The sequence below is a fragment of the Thalia democratica genome, chromosome 5, assembly GCF_965202585.1.
Source record: "Thalia democratica chromosome 5, ktThaDemo2.hap1.1, whole genome shotgun sequence".
Taxonomy (NCBI): Eukaryota; Metazoa; Chordata; class Thaliacea; order Salpida; family Salpidae; genus Thalia; species Thalia democratica.
Window position 1 is genome coordinate 39,441,445 of NC_139169.1, and position 18,028 is coordinate 39,459,472.

Here is an 18,028-nt window from a genome sequence, read left to right on the forward strand (position 1 = left end):
CTTTTATTCAGTAAACAAGCCCGGTTCATACAACAAGAGCCGAACAAAAAATTTCTGGAAGTTGGTACTGCTAAACAGCAGTCCAATTTTAAATTTGTTGATCCAAAAAGAAGAGCACCAACTGTTAAGCTATATAGAAGATGTTAAGTTTGAGTTGATACCTTTCAATGGCAACAACCAGGCAATGGAGGACAGTAAGTTGTTTTAAAACAAAATAAATACTTTTAATGATAATTCTACTTTTTTAATCACAAGCTTTATTTTCTTAATGTTGAAAAAACTACGAGAACTTGTCTCAGTATCTGAAATGAGGTTACATTAAAATAAATTGCAGGTGAAGTTCACGGTTTTAGGATTGTTTTCACTTTCTGTAGAACCAATCCTCTTTTTTATAATAGGCAACTCGTGAAGGAATACTTTATCAATATACACCCTAAAATAAACAGCCATGTTTCATCAAGTGTGCTCCGTAAGTTTCAATAAAATTGTTAAACTTCAAGTAAGATAAAATTTGTAATTCATTTTATATGTATTGTAAATTTTCATTAAATGCAGGTGTAACGTAAATAAATGATTTTTTTTTTTAGAAACATACTATTACCGAACAAGTTACATTTGATACTTTTAAAATGCGTAAAAACTTTTTATTGTAAAAACAATCAGACTTTACTTTTCTAGCTTTATTTACGAAATCATATCTAATAATAACAGATCACTCAGTCGAAATCATGTCTGAAGAAATATCCACGTACCAGGGCCCCCGTCTTATTCAAATAAGTGGTAATAAGATCGAATGGGTGAATAATGGTGAGACTTTTTTTATTAAAATTTTTCGATAAAATATGTTACAACTAGCCACTAGATTGACACAAACAAGATAGTAAATTATTTATAGAACATTTATTTATATTACTAATATTTCATATTTGCATTAAATGTGGTCATAGATATCTATTGTTTAAATGTTTGTAGTTTGAAAATGTTTCTACAAAGTGATTTTGCTTTTTCGTAAAAATGTTTTGGTGAATAACACGTATATTAAATAAGTGTTTCAAAAAAATAATTTTTGATCTTATCTAGTATTTGGTATCATATTACATTAGGTTATTACTTTTGGTTTCTTTTTTTTTCAATATAAATACTTGCTGAAAAACTTTAACTAGTTTTTTTACCTAAAAGTTCGTTACTAATTAACGATTTTGGTTTATTTTCCAATTGCTATAAAAAAAACTTAATTAATAAAACTTCTGCCCTTTATTTTGAAAAAAACATAATTTAATACATCTATGGTGTTTAGATTTAGAAAATCTATTGTATACTATTCCAAAAAGCTAAGTTTTTAGACACCTTTTTACTTTATAAACTTGAAAATTTAAAAAAGTTTACAGAAAGTTCATAGGCTATAAAATGTTTTTCTTTGATTTTTTATTTAAATTACACTTTGTAAGTTTACCTTTTATTGTTTTAAAGTTTTTCATGTTTGGATTAGGTTTTCTTAAGCAGGTTAAAAAACTAAAATAGTTATCTTTTTAATTTTTCATAATTTGTGTTGCTTTTGCAAACATTTATTACGAAGTGTTTTTAACTTATAATTTAGATACGAAAAAAAATGCTGTTACTTTTTATAGTTAGCAACCGCCTAACTATAAATAGTCTGAAAACATGTTATACAGTTTTTATTTTCAAGTAAACAAGACAATAAAACCGAATTTGATAATCATTAACTGATTTGTTTTAGATATCTTGGCAAAGTAAAAAATAAAACATCTCTTCCAAAAACTTTCAAGCTTTCTACTTCAAAATAAAAGTTATATCTAGCTTGCTTAATTTTAAATTATTGAAATATTTTTGTATTTAAACTACTAAATAGTTTAAATAACGAATAAACTATGCATTAATTTTTGCATCCTATAAAAAAAACAACATTATCTTTATCATTTACATCGAATTCTAGTTTGCCATTCTTGGAGTCAAAAAACTCTGTTTTGAGTAACCTTAAAAACTCTCCAGAGTCATTCTGAGTTTTTAAATCTTTTAAGAATTTTTTCCAAGTTAACAAGTGTTAGTTCCAATAACAAATTTTTGAAACTAAATCAAAAAAATCGAACTCAAATCTAGAAAAAATCTGTCTAGAGATTATTATGAATTTCCAATTAATATGAAAATTTAAAACTGTCCAAAGTTTTTTCATGAAAACAAAATCTTATGTGGGTCAGCCTGAATATAAACATTATTTCGATTTTGATAACTTTGGAACGCATGATATTTTTATTAAATAATGTTAATATAGTTGAGTATCTAAAAACTGTCTACTACATTCCTGTAATTCAAACCACTAATACTTTTTTGTCTAAAACAGAAGACAGAATGAGGTTTGAAAATGAAACGGAGTTGAACAGCCTGGTTTCATTTTTTCATTTCAGCTGGAACGAAAAGGAAGGGTTCAACGAAAATGCGGAGAAGTTTGTTTACTTAATTTTTAAGATTTACTTAATTGATTTAATAAACTAAAAAACTACGCCATACATTAAGCCCTAATCTTTAAATTACAGTTTTTTTTAATTTTTTTTAAAGACAAAGTTTTAGCGCATTTAGGGCTTTATACCAAATTTGAAAAATTGTTTTAAAAAATTAGTCATGTAATTTGGCGGGGGTCGGTTTTAAGCATTTTTGATTTGATCAAACTTTGTTTGTTTTTTGACTATAAAAAAAAAGTGAAGGAAAAAAACCTTTGAAAGGTACTTCACTTTAAGTATTCAAAGTTTTTTTTTAGGTTTATTTAGTAGTTTTATGAATTATTTCCAATTTATTTTTGCACAAATACTTAACAAAAGTGTTTTATTTTTTGTAATATGTTTTCTTAACCTGGTGAACCTTGAAAAATAAAAATAATTTCGACAATAAAAGAATTTTTTTTTCCTTTTCATTATCAAAACTTAATGTTTGATATCTAATAATCATTTAAAGCTATAGCAACACAAAAACAAAAAAGTAATAGTTTAACATGTAGCCTCATTTTCAAGATCTTAACTAAACTTATTTTTTGATAAAGAAAAGCATAAATATTCTAAAAGCCACTATTTTTTGCCTGATAATCTTTGTTTCGTTAGGAATTTTATCTATTTAATTTAGAAAACATTCTGATATAATCTTAAAATACATAATAATATTCTAAAGTAAAATTAAAAATTATAACATTTATAAACAATTAAAAGATAAGTAAATCCCTATTCCAAGCTAAGCTTATTTTACTTCAGATGTGCGACATAAGTATTCTCAAAAAACTATAAAAAAAAGTGTTTGTATTTATAGACAAAAAACTTATATCATAAGTAGAAGCTTTTAAAGAAAATATTGATTAGACACTACAATTTGTTTATTTTGATAACATATACTATCTAATAGACTTTCTTGATAACCAAACAGACGAGACATGAAAATTGTTTCAGGGAATTCTGTTTAGTTTTATTTTCTTTCATCTTGTTTAACTGATTGCTTTATTAGTAAAGATTTAAATATTTAAATGATAAAAAAATTATGTGTAATAGTTCGTAAGAAACTTTATAAGCATGCGGTGTACGACTCGATAACCGAAAGGTTCCTTTGTACATCAGGTCCTTAGACCAAACTTTTTGAGCACTTTTTTATCGCTCAATAAGCAATATGTTTGAAGAATTATTAAGGGTATGTTTTTTTTAATAATTTACAAATTGTTGTTTTTTTTATAAGATATCCAATCGATATAGTATTTTTATCACCAAACGAACAAAACATTAATATTGTTTTCAGGGACTACATGTTGGGGACGTACATGAAGGACATCATGGTTCCCAACGCGTTTCATATATTCAAGAACACAAAAGAAAGTAAGTTGGATCATGTAACAACAAGCTGTTTTTGTGTACAAAACAATGGACTGTTCACTTTTTTAGTTTTTAATTATGTTTTTCTAAAAACTTATAAGCTAAGCTTGTACAACAGTTTAATTGTATTCAAAAAGTAATATGTATTTGAAATTATGAATCGTATTAAACTTTAAGAAGTTATTTATAAAAGTTTGTTTAGTTTACAAGTTAAATGCTAAGATACCCTGATAGTAGTAATAGTTTATATACCAAAAAAAACTAAAAGTAAGCTATTTTGTTTGAATAGTAGGACAAATATTTATTATAAAACATTCAAACTTATAGCTTCTATACAAGAAGACAAGGCTTGCCATTCTTCGGATCTTATCCCTTTCAAGTTTAGAAAACCGAACTCTGCAACCAATCTTACAACAATAAATTCGAACAATTTTCAAGCTGAGCAAATAACCTTAGTACCAAGCGCCAAAACTAACAAATCAGAAAACAATCATAACTCTGCTTCAAACTTGCAACCAGAAATGAGTTCGACTGAAAAAATTAACAGCTTGTTTGTTCAGTTGATTAACGAACTAAAGAAGACTGGAGAATGTGAATTGCCCGAAGATAAAGATTCAAAAGTTCCGATGCCAAGCTCAGGTTGGCGCAACAGCAGCGACTCCGACGAAGGGGAGGAAGCGAAGTCGCTTGCTTGGAAGGAAAGCAACATTCTAGAAAAATTACTTAAAACTGTTAACGAAGATGTAGAGGTACCAATCAGCTTCAAAAATTGCACTGGTCTGAACCATAGATCAAGGTCTGAAGAAGTAATTTGCCAAAATTATGCACCTATCACCTTCAACAAAGTGGTAAGAAGATCCAAATCACACCACGTATACCCGACATACAACAAGCCCTTGCTGAAGAAGGTGTCACCGATTTCCTCAAGTTCCAGTATCGAATCGGAGGATGTCGAAAATTTTGTAGATTCGTTAGTTAAGGGCAATACGAATGTGTCATTAGCTGAGTTGACCAAACTTGCGAAAAAAGCTTCTGATTCTTCTTTAGAACCCAAGTCATCACAATGCAGCATATCCACTATTAGCGAGCCGGCAAGCACTAGTACCCCAAGGACAAATTCAACAGTTGACTTAAGCATGTTAAAGGATATCAAAACTGACGATAATTGTTTGAAGTCTTCGACTGGTGAGCTTAAAGATACCAGTGCTCATAACAAAGTATTGTTAAGAAAACGTCGTACACCTTGGTAAGCTTTTAAGTTTAGGTTAATAATTTTCAATCATCAACAATGATCAATTGCTATTATTTTTAAATTCACAGTGAATCTGGAACAACTCAACCAACATCGCAAATGAAAAGACGAAAGAGTTCTTTGATCGACAATTCAAAGAACGAAATGAAAGTTATCAAGTTATTTACAGTCAAGCTTGCAATATATTTTTACATTATTTTATAAGGGACATGTTTTATTTTAATTAATGTTACCTTATTTAACTTTTTTTTTCAATATTGTAAATATTTCAGACACTTCAATGGTATTGACAACAACAAAATGAGCAAAAAAAGAAAAATGACGTTAGTTTTAAACAACATTTGTTATTTTTTAATGACTAGTAATTTTAATAGTTCTACACAAAACATTCTAACTATATGTATATATTTAATTATATATACAATAAACTAACAATAAGTTAATTAAATATTTACTTTATATTTTAATTTGTCGAACACTAATAACTAAAACTTTAAATTTAAGCTATAATTAATTATGTACATAATTAAGCTACAAGCCTTAGTAATATTTTTTTAGAATAACTTACTTATTACCAGCTTTTATCTAATTTAAAATCTTAATTTTTATTAAATACAGTATATACAAAACAGAGATACCAGCAACAACACTGATGCAAAAAGAACAAAACTTAGTAAGTTGAAGTTATAAATACAAGTTTATGTTTAGACTTTGTAACAAAATGTTTATCTATAGCAGGTACGAATGTTGTAAACGAAACTTCAAAAACTAAAAGGAAACGACCTGGTTTCTTTAGAGAAATATTTCTGATTTACAAATATGGTAAGCTTTAATTTTTGTTGTAATTAATTAATATGTTAAACAAAACATACTAAATACTTCTCTTTAAGTTTAGTGTTGAGAACTTATAATTAACATTTAATCAACTTTTAATTTTTTTCATAATTCAGTATAACTAATAAGACAACTTTTGTTAGAAAAAACCTTTGTAACAACTTCACAATTTAACTGTTGCAAAAAAACAAACAAAACAAGTTAATTTTTTTTTGGATAATTTAACAGACCTTTGTAACTAGATATTTCAGTTTTAAATGTTTTACTTAAGTCTTCATCTTTTGAAATTTAATATGAGTGAGAATTTCGTAATTACTAAGTTTGAAAACTGTCATCATAACTAGCTTTATAATAAAACATTGAAGCTGCAACAACGGCGTTTAAATGGACTTTTAGAAGAAAATCAAGTCGCAAATAATCAACTTGATGAGTGTTTCCTGTTTTGTCTCAAGGTATCTACCCAATGATGGTTTTTGTGTTTGTCCCAAGTCTATGCCTCACGATGTTAATTAAAAAAAAAAAAAAAGTGTTTCTTATTTTTACAGTAAAGCAACTTAATATTACTAAATGTTTAATTAGTAGTGATCTACCGAATCCAAAAATTTTGATTTGGCCGGATCCGAATCCTATTTTCAAATTAGGATTCAGCCGAATCCGAATATTTTAATAAATGTAATTCTAAAGATTTTAGCTGCTTGTAATGTAAACACAGTACAAGTTTATAAATAATAAATATTAATTATATCATTACTTTTTTAGTTAATTAAGTTTGAACAATATTTTTATTTAAGAATAATTTATTTTAAAAGCGAACAAAAAATTTAAAATCAAGCTACATAGACAAAAACTTAAATATATTTTGATATCCATGCAAGCAACATTAACTTGTATTTTTGTTATGCAAAATAAATAAATCATCGACTTTAATAAATACTTAAAGCAGAAAACAAATCACAAAAAAAAAATTAAAACGTTTTAAGTTTAACTTAAGAGTTAGTTTTTATTGTGACCATAAACGAATTAGAACATAAACTTTTGCAAGTGTTCATAATTATAAAACAAAGTACAAATTAAAATAACAAGGAGCCGTAATAAATTGAAATATAATACCAACTAGAGTAAAGGCCTAAAAAAGAATAGGAATTACAATTGTAATAAAAAGTTTAAAATTCCACTCAGGATTACTCTTTTACCATTACAAAAAAGAAATATAAATTAACCTTAGCAACTGTTTAAAAATATAAAACGAACTAAAATTGCAAAAGATGATTTGACAAAAGACTATTCCTGTTTTTTCAAGTTATGGTGGAGAAATAAAGTTTTTTGCCGGTCTTTGGAAGCAATCAATTATGCTTTTCCTCATATAAATAACTACCTTCAGAAAAAAATCTTCCAGAATACACAGAAGATCATAGTGCAGCAAGATATTTCCTTGCAAAGCTGGCAAGATGTGGGTATTTGTCTTGTTTAAGTTCCACAAGTTTAAGACTTTATCCTCTTCAGTTTCTGCATTCAAATTCTCTGTAGCTAAAAGCCCTTTATTTCTGCTTCAATTTCTTCTTCAAAAGAATCCTGTTGCTCGTCCTCCTGTGTTTGATTCTATTGTAAACAAAGAATAGTAAGTTGAAAACTTTTCCGGATCAAAATTTACAGAGGGTTGTGGTTTTTGTTTCTCTGGTGGTAATATTGGAGATCACCATTTTGACAGCCTCAAAAGAGATATGCTTTTTTAAATAAAATTTTAGCTGCTCTTTAACATTATTTTTGAGTTCAGAAGGGAAAGTCGATATCGTGGATCAACAGCTGTTGTGACTAGTATAATTTGTTGTCGTTCATTTTTAAGTTGTTGTTATTGAATAGGGGTGGGCAATGTACGGCCCGCGGAGTTAAAATAACCGGCCCGCGATAAAAGTGTCCGGCCCGCAAAGTTCAAAATTACAAACTTTTTATAAAACTTAGTATCATATTTTTACAAAACAAACTGTAAGATTTAGACATAAAAACATGTTTGAAAATGCCTTTTCAAATTAATGTCTACTGATAAAAAAACATTTTGTCATAATATTTTGTGTTGTTACTTAGTTGGAATATATTTTTGTCAAATTACCCAAAGCTAATTGCTTGTTTAAATCTGATATTTTACATACCAACATTTGTTAATTACCATGTCAATTCTATTTGTAGACATTACATAAACATCTGGCATTTCTCAATCTACATCTGACGTTATCACGTTTGAGAAGTTTCTGCAATTAGAAGGATTCAGAAAAGTGATCAACCGTATTTATAAAATTAGATTCCAGCCAAATCCAAAACTTTTATTTAATTTAGAATCCGACCGGATCCGGATCTCGGTTTAAAATTAGTATCCAATCAGATCCGAAAACATTTTCAGATTAGGATCCGGCCAGATCGCGGGCTTAAATAGGCATTATCCGGATACTGGATCTAGTAAAACACTAATTCAAAATGCTCCGGCCTACCAAAGACAAAAATTTTCCGGATCCGGCCCGATTAAAAACGTTGCCCTCCCCTAGTATAGAACCTTTTTTCGCAAGCCTCTCCTAAACTTTTAGCTAAAGTTTTACAAACATTTGATATTTATAATGAATTCCATTAGTGTTAACAAACTTCGTCAGTGATCTTGCATGCGACATCACGCTTGAGAACAATGCAGTGTTTTTACTACACTAATTGTTACAAAAAAAAAGTTTCGAGCAGTAGAATAATGTGATTAACCAGTTGCCATTCTTTAGCTGTACTATTCGAATCTTGATCGTTTTTGTAGTTAGCTACATAGAACCGGACAACTGATTTTAACTTTTTCATTCTCTCTAGCATAAGATATGTTGAGTTACACCTTGTGTCCACATCTTGAACAAGAAGCAAGGCTTTTTGTTTTGTTTGTCTTTTTAATGCTTCCTGCATTGTCTTGCAAAAAAAAAAACGTGAACATGATCCAAGATAATATTCCAATTACTAAGCACATCCTGAATGTAATTACAAATGTTTTGACCAGTGTGCTCACTCTCCATTTCCCGGCAATGCTAAGCACGATGTTTGCACTCAAAGTTTTCATTCAACCAATGCGCGGTTAAAGAAATATATGATTTGAAGATAAATAACAATTAAAGGTTTCCAATTTTTGCTAAAGAGAATGATACAAGTTCAATTTTTTGTTTTCATAACAACCGTTCACTCCAAAAAATTTAACACCAAATAAATAAAAATTTATTAAGAAATTATTATTAACAGATCTTTTTTCTTAAGAACATTGTTTTGAAAATAAAATATTAAAATTTTTGAAGTTATAACATATAAGTCATAAATTAAAATTATCAATTACACATATAAACATTTATTAGAATAAAAGTATATAGCTGAAAGTATGCAAGCATCTGCTTTAATAATACATATTTAAGCTAAATTTTTTTTCTTTGTATAAATAATTGACTTTTATATCAAAAACCTCAAAAAAAAACAACCTTATTATAACTAAGATTTTATATTTTAACAAACAGCCTCTCCAAAAAAGACACTATAACATGACATATTTTTTTAATTAAGAAAAAAGTATAATAAAATATATATGTCCTACAATCCTTTTCACAAGTCATTTATGACACAATTAAACAAATATTCAATATTTTAAATGAGCAAACAAAAAAAACTAAATATATGATGAATAAGTAAGAGCGGTTATTTAAAAAGCTGAAATTAAACGCCTCAACTGTGTACTTAATTTAATTTGAGAGTCTAACAAAAAAAATTATCATAGTTTTTATACTGTGTGCAAAACTCAAATTCAAAGTTGAGAAGGCTTTTATAAGTGTAAAAAAGCACTGTTTTATCAATTCAAGCGTAAAATCATTAATTAGTTTCATATTTCATTTAACTTTTGACAAACAATTGAGTAAAATTCAAAAAGTTTAAAGTGGTCTACCGGATTCGAAACTTTGGATTCGGTAGATCACTAATAATTAGTATTTTTGTATAGATTAAAGTTGTTTCAATACAGTTGCTAATGATAAACAGTCATCAAACGATACCTAAATAAGTATAAAAAGTGTGCAATATGCAATCACTAGAGATAATGTTTGTTTTTATAAACACTTTGCAAGAGCATCAAATAATTTCAAGGAGTATATCAGTTTAAAGGCAGTTTCACTTTATAAACTAGGAATGAAAGTCACTTCTTCAAAGAAGGAGTTTCTAAATTTATCTCTTTTTATATCACTTTATCAAAAAAGGACATTTTTTATTTATAACAATCAACTACTACATCATTACATTCCATAAAATATAACTGCTTACGCAAAAGAAATTTGAAGGCTAAGGAATTTTCAACACTAATATATAACTTGAATATACAATTTTAAATGATCTTATTATCTTATTGGTTTTGATAGGTTACTTTTGTATAGTTAAGGTCAAGTTTAATTTATAACCATAAAAGTTCATAAATAAAATCGGCAGTTATTATAAAATTGACCATTTTAGTTATTATTTTTTAAATTAAAAACGGAATATCCTGTTTGGCTATAGCATGGTTGCCACTGATCAAGCTGAGAAAAATTTCCTGACTTTTTATCAACATTTTCCTGACTTTTTTGAATCAAACTCTTAAATTAAACTTATTCTTTAACACATAATCTAACACTTGAAACTATATAAAGCTTTCAATCTAACTTTATTACAGGTTAAAAACAACAGTTTTTTGCTGAATTCTATCATCAAACTTCCAGGACATCACTTGAACCATCAGTGTATGATTGATGTTTGTGTTATAAACAGCTCTATCAGCAAAATACTTGTATTATTACTTTATAAATACAGCTTGTCTGAAAAAAAAACTTAATTTTTTAGAATTTCCTAGCATAAATGTATCCAAACAAACGAAACGACATATAAGGAACTTTTACAATTAAAATCTTAAATCAATAAGGAACTTTCACAACTCAAATCTTAAAACAATAACGAACTTTTACAGTTAAAACATTAAAACAATAAAGAACTTAATCAAATACTGTTTTTTTCAAATGTATGTACTAAAATTCATTTTCTCCGTTTTTTTACTAGCACTTCAACCTCTTCATCTAATGAAGATATGGTTTCCTTAATCTGGTCTGCATTCCGCATCATTTTCAAACCCAATGCATAAAGAAATAGTTTTCTGTACAAATAATTCTAATCTGACACCTTAATACAAAAAATAAATTTACTCTCTACCAGTAATAAGCTATTTATCTAACTAAAAAAGTAAACTTTAGTCAGACTTAGCATATAAGTTGTAAAACAACCTAGAAGTCAAAAAAAATCCAATAACCAAAAGTATTTACTTATGTTGTTTTACTTATATAAATTGTTCACTTAGTTTAATAAAAAACTACCCAAACTATTTGATATAAAATCCTTTAATTAAAAATCAATTAAAAAAGAATATACTTAAGTAACTGTAAAAAAAAGACATAAAAAAGTAAACTAAATATCTGTTGTATAAAATATTTCCTCTTATCATTTAGTATAAAAATAGTAACAATATATATACTCTTATTTACTTTAAAAACTTAAGTTACTCTACAAAAAATACAAATAACAAGAAAACTTAATCTTGGCATATACATCTCTTTTATAACTTATTTAATAAATTTAAACAACTTTGAAAAAATTATAAAGAGGTAAAGTATACACATTAACTTGTTACATAAAATACTTAACTAACTGCTTAGTTATAAAGAATTCAATTATTTACTTAAAAAAAAACACTTTGATTCTAAAATTATGCTAGATAAACTTTTGTGTATATATCAGTTTCACTATGAAAGTGTCCTTGCTGCAGATCATCAATACTAAAAAGCTTACAAAATCTGCTTGATCAAGTAGGGTACTTGTTCAAAATGTTAATAGAAAATTTTTGCAGTTTTATAAAGGATATTTTACTAATTTATACCAGACGAAGGCATTGGAAACAAAATTAAATATTTTTGTAAATTTCTAGGAAAATTTTGGAATTCTTTTCTGACTTTAAAGGACTTTTAATAAACTTTTACTACTTGAAGGCTTTGGAAAACAACGAATTTTGTAAATTTAAACTGACTAAATCTGACTTTTTTTTAAAGTTTATTAAATTTCCTGACTTTTTTTCAAAACCCCACCATTATTCCTGACTTTTGTCATTTTTTAAACTTTTCCTGACTTTTCTTGACCGAGTGGCAATTCTGATATAGTTATTAAAAGAATTTAAAAGTATAAAATAGTGGAAAAAGCTACTTTTAAAACGAATTAGAAATGAGTTAAAATGAAAAATTTTTAGACCAAGATTTGTACATTTTAACAATAAACTTACAACAGAATTATAATATCCTGAATTAAGTTGTAGTTGGTTTTGACTTTTTTAGTAACTTTTGAAAATATATTTAATAGAACATTACAAATTATAACACTGTAGCCTTTTGTTAGGGTCAAAAAAATTGTCCGAGCGACCTTTCCAAAGTCATCATGAGTTTTTTTATTAAACCCTTAAGAAAAAAACTAAAACTTTTCATACTCAAGTTGTTAAACAAAACTATTCAAATATAATAAAATACTGAAACTTAATCAACTAAATCTCATTCAAAACCTAAAGATTAACTGACCTGAGGTTTTTATAAATCTTAGAACTGTCCTGAGTTTTTTTTTTGAAAAAAACAAAACTACCCTGAGCCAGCTTGAGTTTGAAAATCAAATTAAAAATTAATGAGTTATACTGAGTGTGTGGCAACCCTGTTATAACATTTCGTTAAAATCTAAAGTTATTTTTTGTTTTAACGTGAAAAAACTAATAAAATAAACTTGAGTTAAAAACAGACTTTGTAATTAACAAAATATATAAGTTTCAAAAAGTTATCATACACACGAAAACCATACAAAATTAAGACATAGGGATTACTTTAAGTAGACATTGTTACTTATTTAATTTATTACACACATAAAAAGAAAAAGTATTGCAAAATTACTAAAATATCATGAAAAACATTTTAAAACTTTGAAATGTTTTGAGCTGCAAGTATGTATGTCTTTTAGAAAACATACACAACTATATCAAAAAATGAAACATTTTAAAGATAACATAATTCAAAATCAAACTTTTGAGTGGCGATTTTTTAAGGTAAATTAACTAAAATTAATTTTTTGTGTTTTTATAAAAAAAACAAATATATATAAGTTTTTTAGCTAGCTAATAAAAACACTATCTTTATAAATAAATGTACATGGAAGTTAAAAGAAGCCATCTAGAAATTACTAATCTGTTCTTGTTTTAGAATATTTAAAAACTAAACGGCCAAAAAAAAAATCTTCTTAAAAGCATAAAAATTAAGCGATACATGAAACCAATTAAATTTACTAAAAAGTTTAAAAGCTTAGATAAACAAGAAATTTCTAGAAATCAAGTATTTTCTTAGCAACTAACATCAGTCCATGACAACCAACTGGTTGATGTTGGGGTTGAGCCAGTTCATTGTGACGTCATCATAGTGATTGTCAAAGTCTTGCAGATCCCTCTCAACACCCCTCTTCAGCAAGTGATTGGTGACGTCACAACAGTTGTCATGGTAACCGACCTCATCACTAGCTGGCTTCCATTTTCCATCGGGGGCGTGTTGGAAGAATTGGAGGGATTCGGGGTTGGGTACCTGCTTGTTGTCAATGACTACCAGCTTGGTGTGGTCAAAACTGGACTTGATCATGTCTGCTACCTGATTGTTTTAAAATTTTGTTTAACATTTTTGTAGAAGATAAAAGAAAAACTTTGAGAGATATATAAAAATTAATTTTCCTCAACTGTCTGGCATAATTGATCAAAAAAACTACAAGAACCCTTTAATTTTTAATTAAAATGGTTTATATAAATAATTCCTTTAAAAAAATTTTTTTTAAGAGTTTGTAATGGTTACTCAAAATTCTAATATAAAAAATTAAAGTACCTACAACTCAAAAACCTCAACTTTAAAAAAACTTTAATATATAATCTTAATATGTTCAAGAAAGCAATAAGTTGCGTGAAGCAATAGAATAACTTATAGATATGAATGTTTTAATTAACATACAAATCGAAGGTTAAAAATTCAGCTAGTTTTAAATAAAATAAAATGCAAAAGTTTACGTGTTAATCAAATGCTTTAAATATTTTTTCAAGGGGAACGGGTCACTTTTACAAGAGCGTCACTTTTGCACAGAGACACTTTTGCACGACGGCTATTTTGCACGAGAGTAAAAAAATATATAAAATAAAATGAATAAAAATTTTAAAAATTAAACAAGAATAAATATATAAAAAGATTAATTGTTAAAAATTAAAAAATAGTTACCGACCGAGGGTAAGGGTTAGTGGTAATAGTGATAGTGAAAATACAAACTATTAAGAAAAAGCTAGATAAAAAAAATTAACTATTAAAAAAAGAAAAAAAAATACCGATTGAAGTAAGGATTAACTAAGATAAAAATTAAATAAATATACCGAATAAAAATTATTAATCATAAAAAAAAAACAGGAAAAAACAAAAAATAAAACAAATAATTACTGAACGAGCGTAAGGATTCGGGGCAATAAAATTTTCAATCTGTGCAAAAGTGACTCTTGTGCAAAAGAGTCGCCATGCAAAAGTGTCCCCGCTTTCAAAAGTGACAGCCATACTTTTTTTTAGAATATTGGATAGTTGTATAATTTAAATAGTATTTATGTTAGATATTAGTTTTTGTAACTTTTTCAACTTTTCAGACAAAATAATATTACTTTAATTAAAATAAACTTCGATAATGAACATTTTATACTCAACACTTTTTTCAAAAATTTTTGGAGCAGATTGCTATAAAAAAAACAAGAATATACTCTACAACAACTATGCAAAATATTATTTTTAATAATTTTAACAACTGTAACTGTATTTTAACATACGAAAAAAAAAGATTTAGTCAAAACTCCAGATACTTTTAACAGCTCAAAAAAAACTTTAGATAGTTAAGGAATCATGGTTGCAGGCTGCATAAAAACTACTTTCAAGATGCAAACTTAAAAGGATAAGTAAAACTAACTCACTGGAAGTATATCTCTAAATAGCAGATTATAGGCAAATTTTAGTATTCTACAACAATTTAATCCTAATTTCAAGTATGTACTATATTTTTTCTAAAGTTTTTCATAACTCTAATTTTGAAAATATGTATTTAAATTATCTAAGTCAATTAAAATAAATTTTACAAACGTACAGTTCTAATGTTTAATATTTTGAGTTTATTATAAACTAAAATTATTTAAAAAAAGAAGTTACTTATATACTCATAAATCAATATCAAAAAATATCAAATTACAACATTTATTTTATTATTATAATAAATAATTATAATATCAGCATTTAGTAATACCCTTTGTGCTAAAGAGTCTAAATTTGTTTAAATAATACATTTATTAAAAGCAACACAAAACTCAAAAAATAAAGCTATAGCAATTACTATATTTTAAAATAAAGTTTCAACAGTTTTGTAAACTTTATATTTTTCACATAGGATTTTGAAAATGTAATCTATTAAACAAAAATATAAGTTTTTTTAAGAATACCAACTTAAATGTAGCTTAAAAATAAAGCTTTGTTTAACATTATCTTATCATAAAAGTTTGATGAATGCTTTGACAACTATCTAAAATCCTCTCTAACAGTTTAGAAGCTAAAAAAATCTAAATAGAAATATATTATAACAATAAGTAAATAATTTTTAGTTTCAATTTCATCGAATATAGGAATAAATTCTGAGTAACTTTAAAAACAATTTTGAAGTTATCTTCAAATACTTTCTACTATGTACATATCAAATCAGTTATTTTATCCAAGTTTATCTATGACACAGAGGGGCTTTTTCCTATAATTAGGATTGTCCTATATAAATTATATGTAATATTATTATAAATAAGACACTTTAAAAACTTAAAAACAATAATCAGATTTTGAGATATTGTCAGTTGTGCCAAAATTTTCTAATATAATTGCATGACGGAGAACTTTTTCATCGCCGACTTTAACTTGGAACTTTGATAAATTTAATAAAATTCTATTTTTTTCTTCATTTTTTAATTGATTAGCCTCAAAATAGTTCCTTTTTTCAGAAATCTTCCTTGCATTATTTAAAAAAACATATGTAACAATAAAACAACATTAAAATTAAAACTTATGACAAAAATCTATACTTTTTTTAATAATCCAAATTTTAAAAAATTACCAAATTAGAATTTTTTTATTACTAAGTTAAGATGAAATTGAGAAAGTTTCAGAACAATTGCTTATAAGCTGTAAAATAAGATAAGTTTTTATTGAAATAGTTTATTTTTGCTTTTTACCATGGTTCTACCATAAGGAAACTATTAAATTCTCTGAATTTTTACTTTCATATATAAAAAATTAATTTGAACTTTAAAAAAAATAAAAAATCTAGGTAAATTAAAGATCTTTTAAACAAAATCATCAAGTTAAAAAAACTTTACTCCCCCTACAGCATCAACTCTTAACATTCTTTTCAAAAGTTTGTTTAACATTTTAAATTCTTTAATCTAAAAAATAACTTTCAACTTTATGTAATAAATAACAAAACAATCACACCAACCCTGCAAGCAAACATAGAAGGCTGAGCTTTTTCTTCCAGATGTTCAGGAGCCTCATAATAGCCAGCAATTTGCAACCCTTCCTGCTTGCAGTAAGCGTCCACAGAAGTCATGGCAGCTTCCAACATGAGGGTCAGCTGCAAGCACTGATGGAAGAGCGGGATGGTGTCCACAATGAGCAGAGTGTCCTCGTTTGCCAGAGTGTCCTTGCATGCCAGAAGTATTCCGTTGACTGCAAGGTGCGGGTACTTGGCTGCGTGCAGCTGCAACTTTGCAAAGGCCTGGTTTGAAACTACAACGGTTGGCATTATTTAGAGTCTGTAAAACATCAATAGTTTTTATTAGTTCAACAGTTTAAAGTTTAAAATTGGTCAATGCTCAAAGGCAGTAGCATTATAGAAAACTTAACAATTTCAAATTTTATTTTATTACAGTAGTTACTTATAGCAACATAGTTTTAAATAAAATACAAGTTTTTACTCTTAACTAAACAACAGAAAAGCACTAAATCTATAAAAAAATAAAAATATATTTTAGTATTTATCAGCAATTCTATAAGTTTTTAAAGCTTATGGTATGGACAAACTATTTAATTTTTTCCAATTGTTGTAGGCTTCTTAACTTGTCTTAAGATTCATAACACTAGTTAGGGTAGTTTTAACTAAAAACTGGATTTCATTTAAAAAAAAAATGATAAACATTTAGTCACAATTTATAGGTTATGAACAAATGAAGAATTATCTTAATCAAAAATATCATACACGAAGTTTTAAAGAAATCTTAATCATAAAACAATTTCCAAAGTTTGCTAAAATAATAACATTTTTATAACTATTAGCTAGAAGTTTTTTAGTTAAAGAGCTGCTAGCTGTTTGGGTAAAAAATTAATGGCATATGATTTTTCACTTTTTTCAAGATCTTATCTGAAATTGCTAAGTTTTATTCATTTATTTTTTTCATAAATTAAAAAGTTATTAGTCACTTTTAAACATCTTATAAAACTTTTGAGATAAATGAAACTAAAACTTACATTTATGAAAAGAACAAACTAAACTTACATTTTTACCTGGTATTTTAACAATTACTTATATACCATAATTTTTTTTTTATTCTTTGTTATTTTTAATTTGATTTGAAAGAAAAACTTAAATTTATTCAAAAACTTAAAATCTAAAACTTTTAAGGCATCAATTTTAATTATTATATTTATCTTTAACTGTAACTTAAATATTACGTTTTTATTACTATTACCATTGTAAAATAGTTAGCTCTTCACTTAAAACTTTTTTTCTCTTTTCGCTTACAGCTTAAAAATCTTTAAGCTCTAAAAGCTTATTTAGTTTTTTAATATTTTTTTTTAAAACCACTCCACTAATTTATTCAAAAATAAGTACTATAATATACATGAACTTATTTAAAAGTCTAACAGAAAAATTGTTACTGATTTTT

The 18,028-nt window shown here is 26.5% G+C and overlaps 1 protein-coding gene across 1 annotated transcript; it reads right to left on the minus strand.

The window, feature by feature from the left end:
* Nucleotides 1–12,996: 12,996 nt before the first annotated feature.
* On the minus strand, nt 12,997–16,893 carry LOC145835811 (ER membrane protein complex subunit 8/9 homolog). Its single transcript, XM_082943532.1, has 2 exons — nt 16,582–16,893; nt 12,997–13,685 (listed from the first exon to the last, which is right to left on the minus strand). The coding sequence occupies exons 1-2, from the start codon at nt 16,885–16,887 to the stop codon at nt 13,401–13,403; spliced, it is 591 nt and encodes a 196-aa protein (XP_082799658.1). The 5' UTR covers nt 16,888–16,893; the 3' UTR covers nt 12,997–13,400.
* Between the last annotated feature and the right edge of the window lie 1,135 nt (nt 16,894–18,028).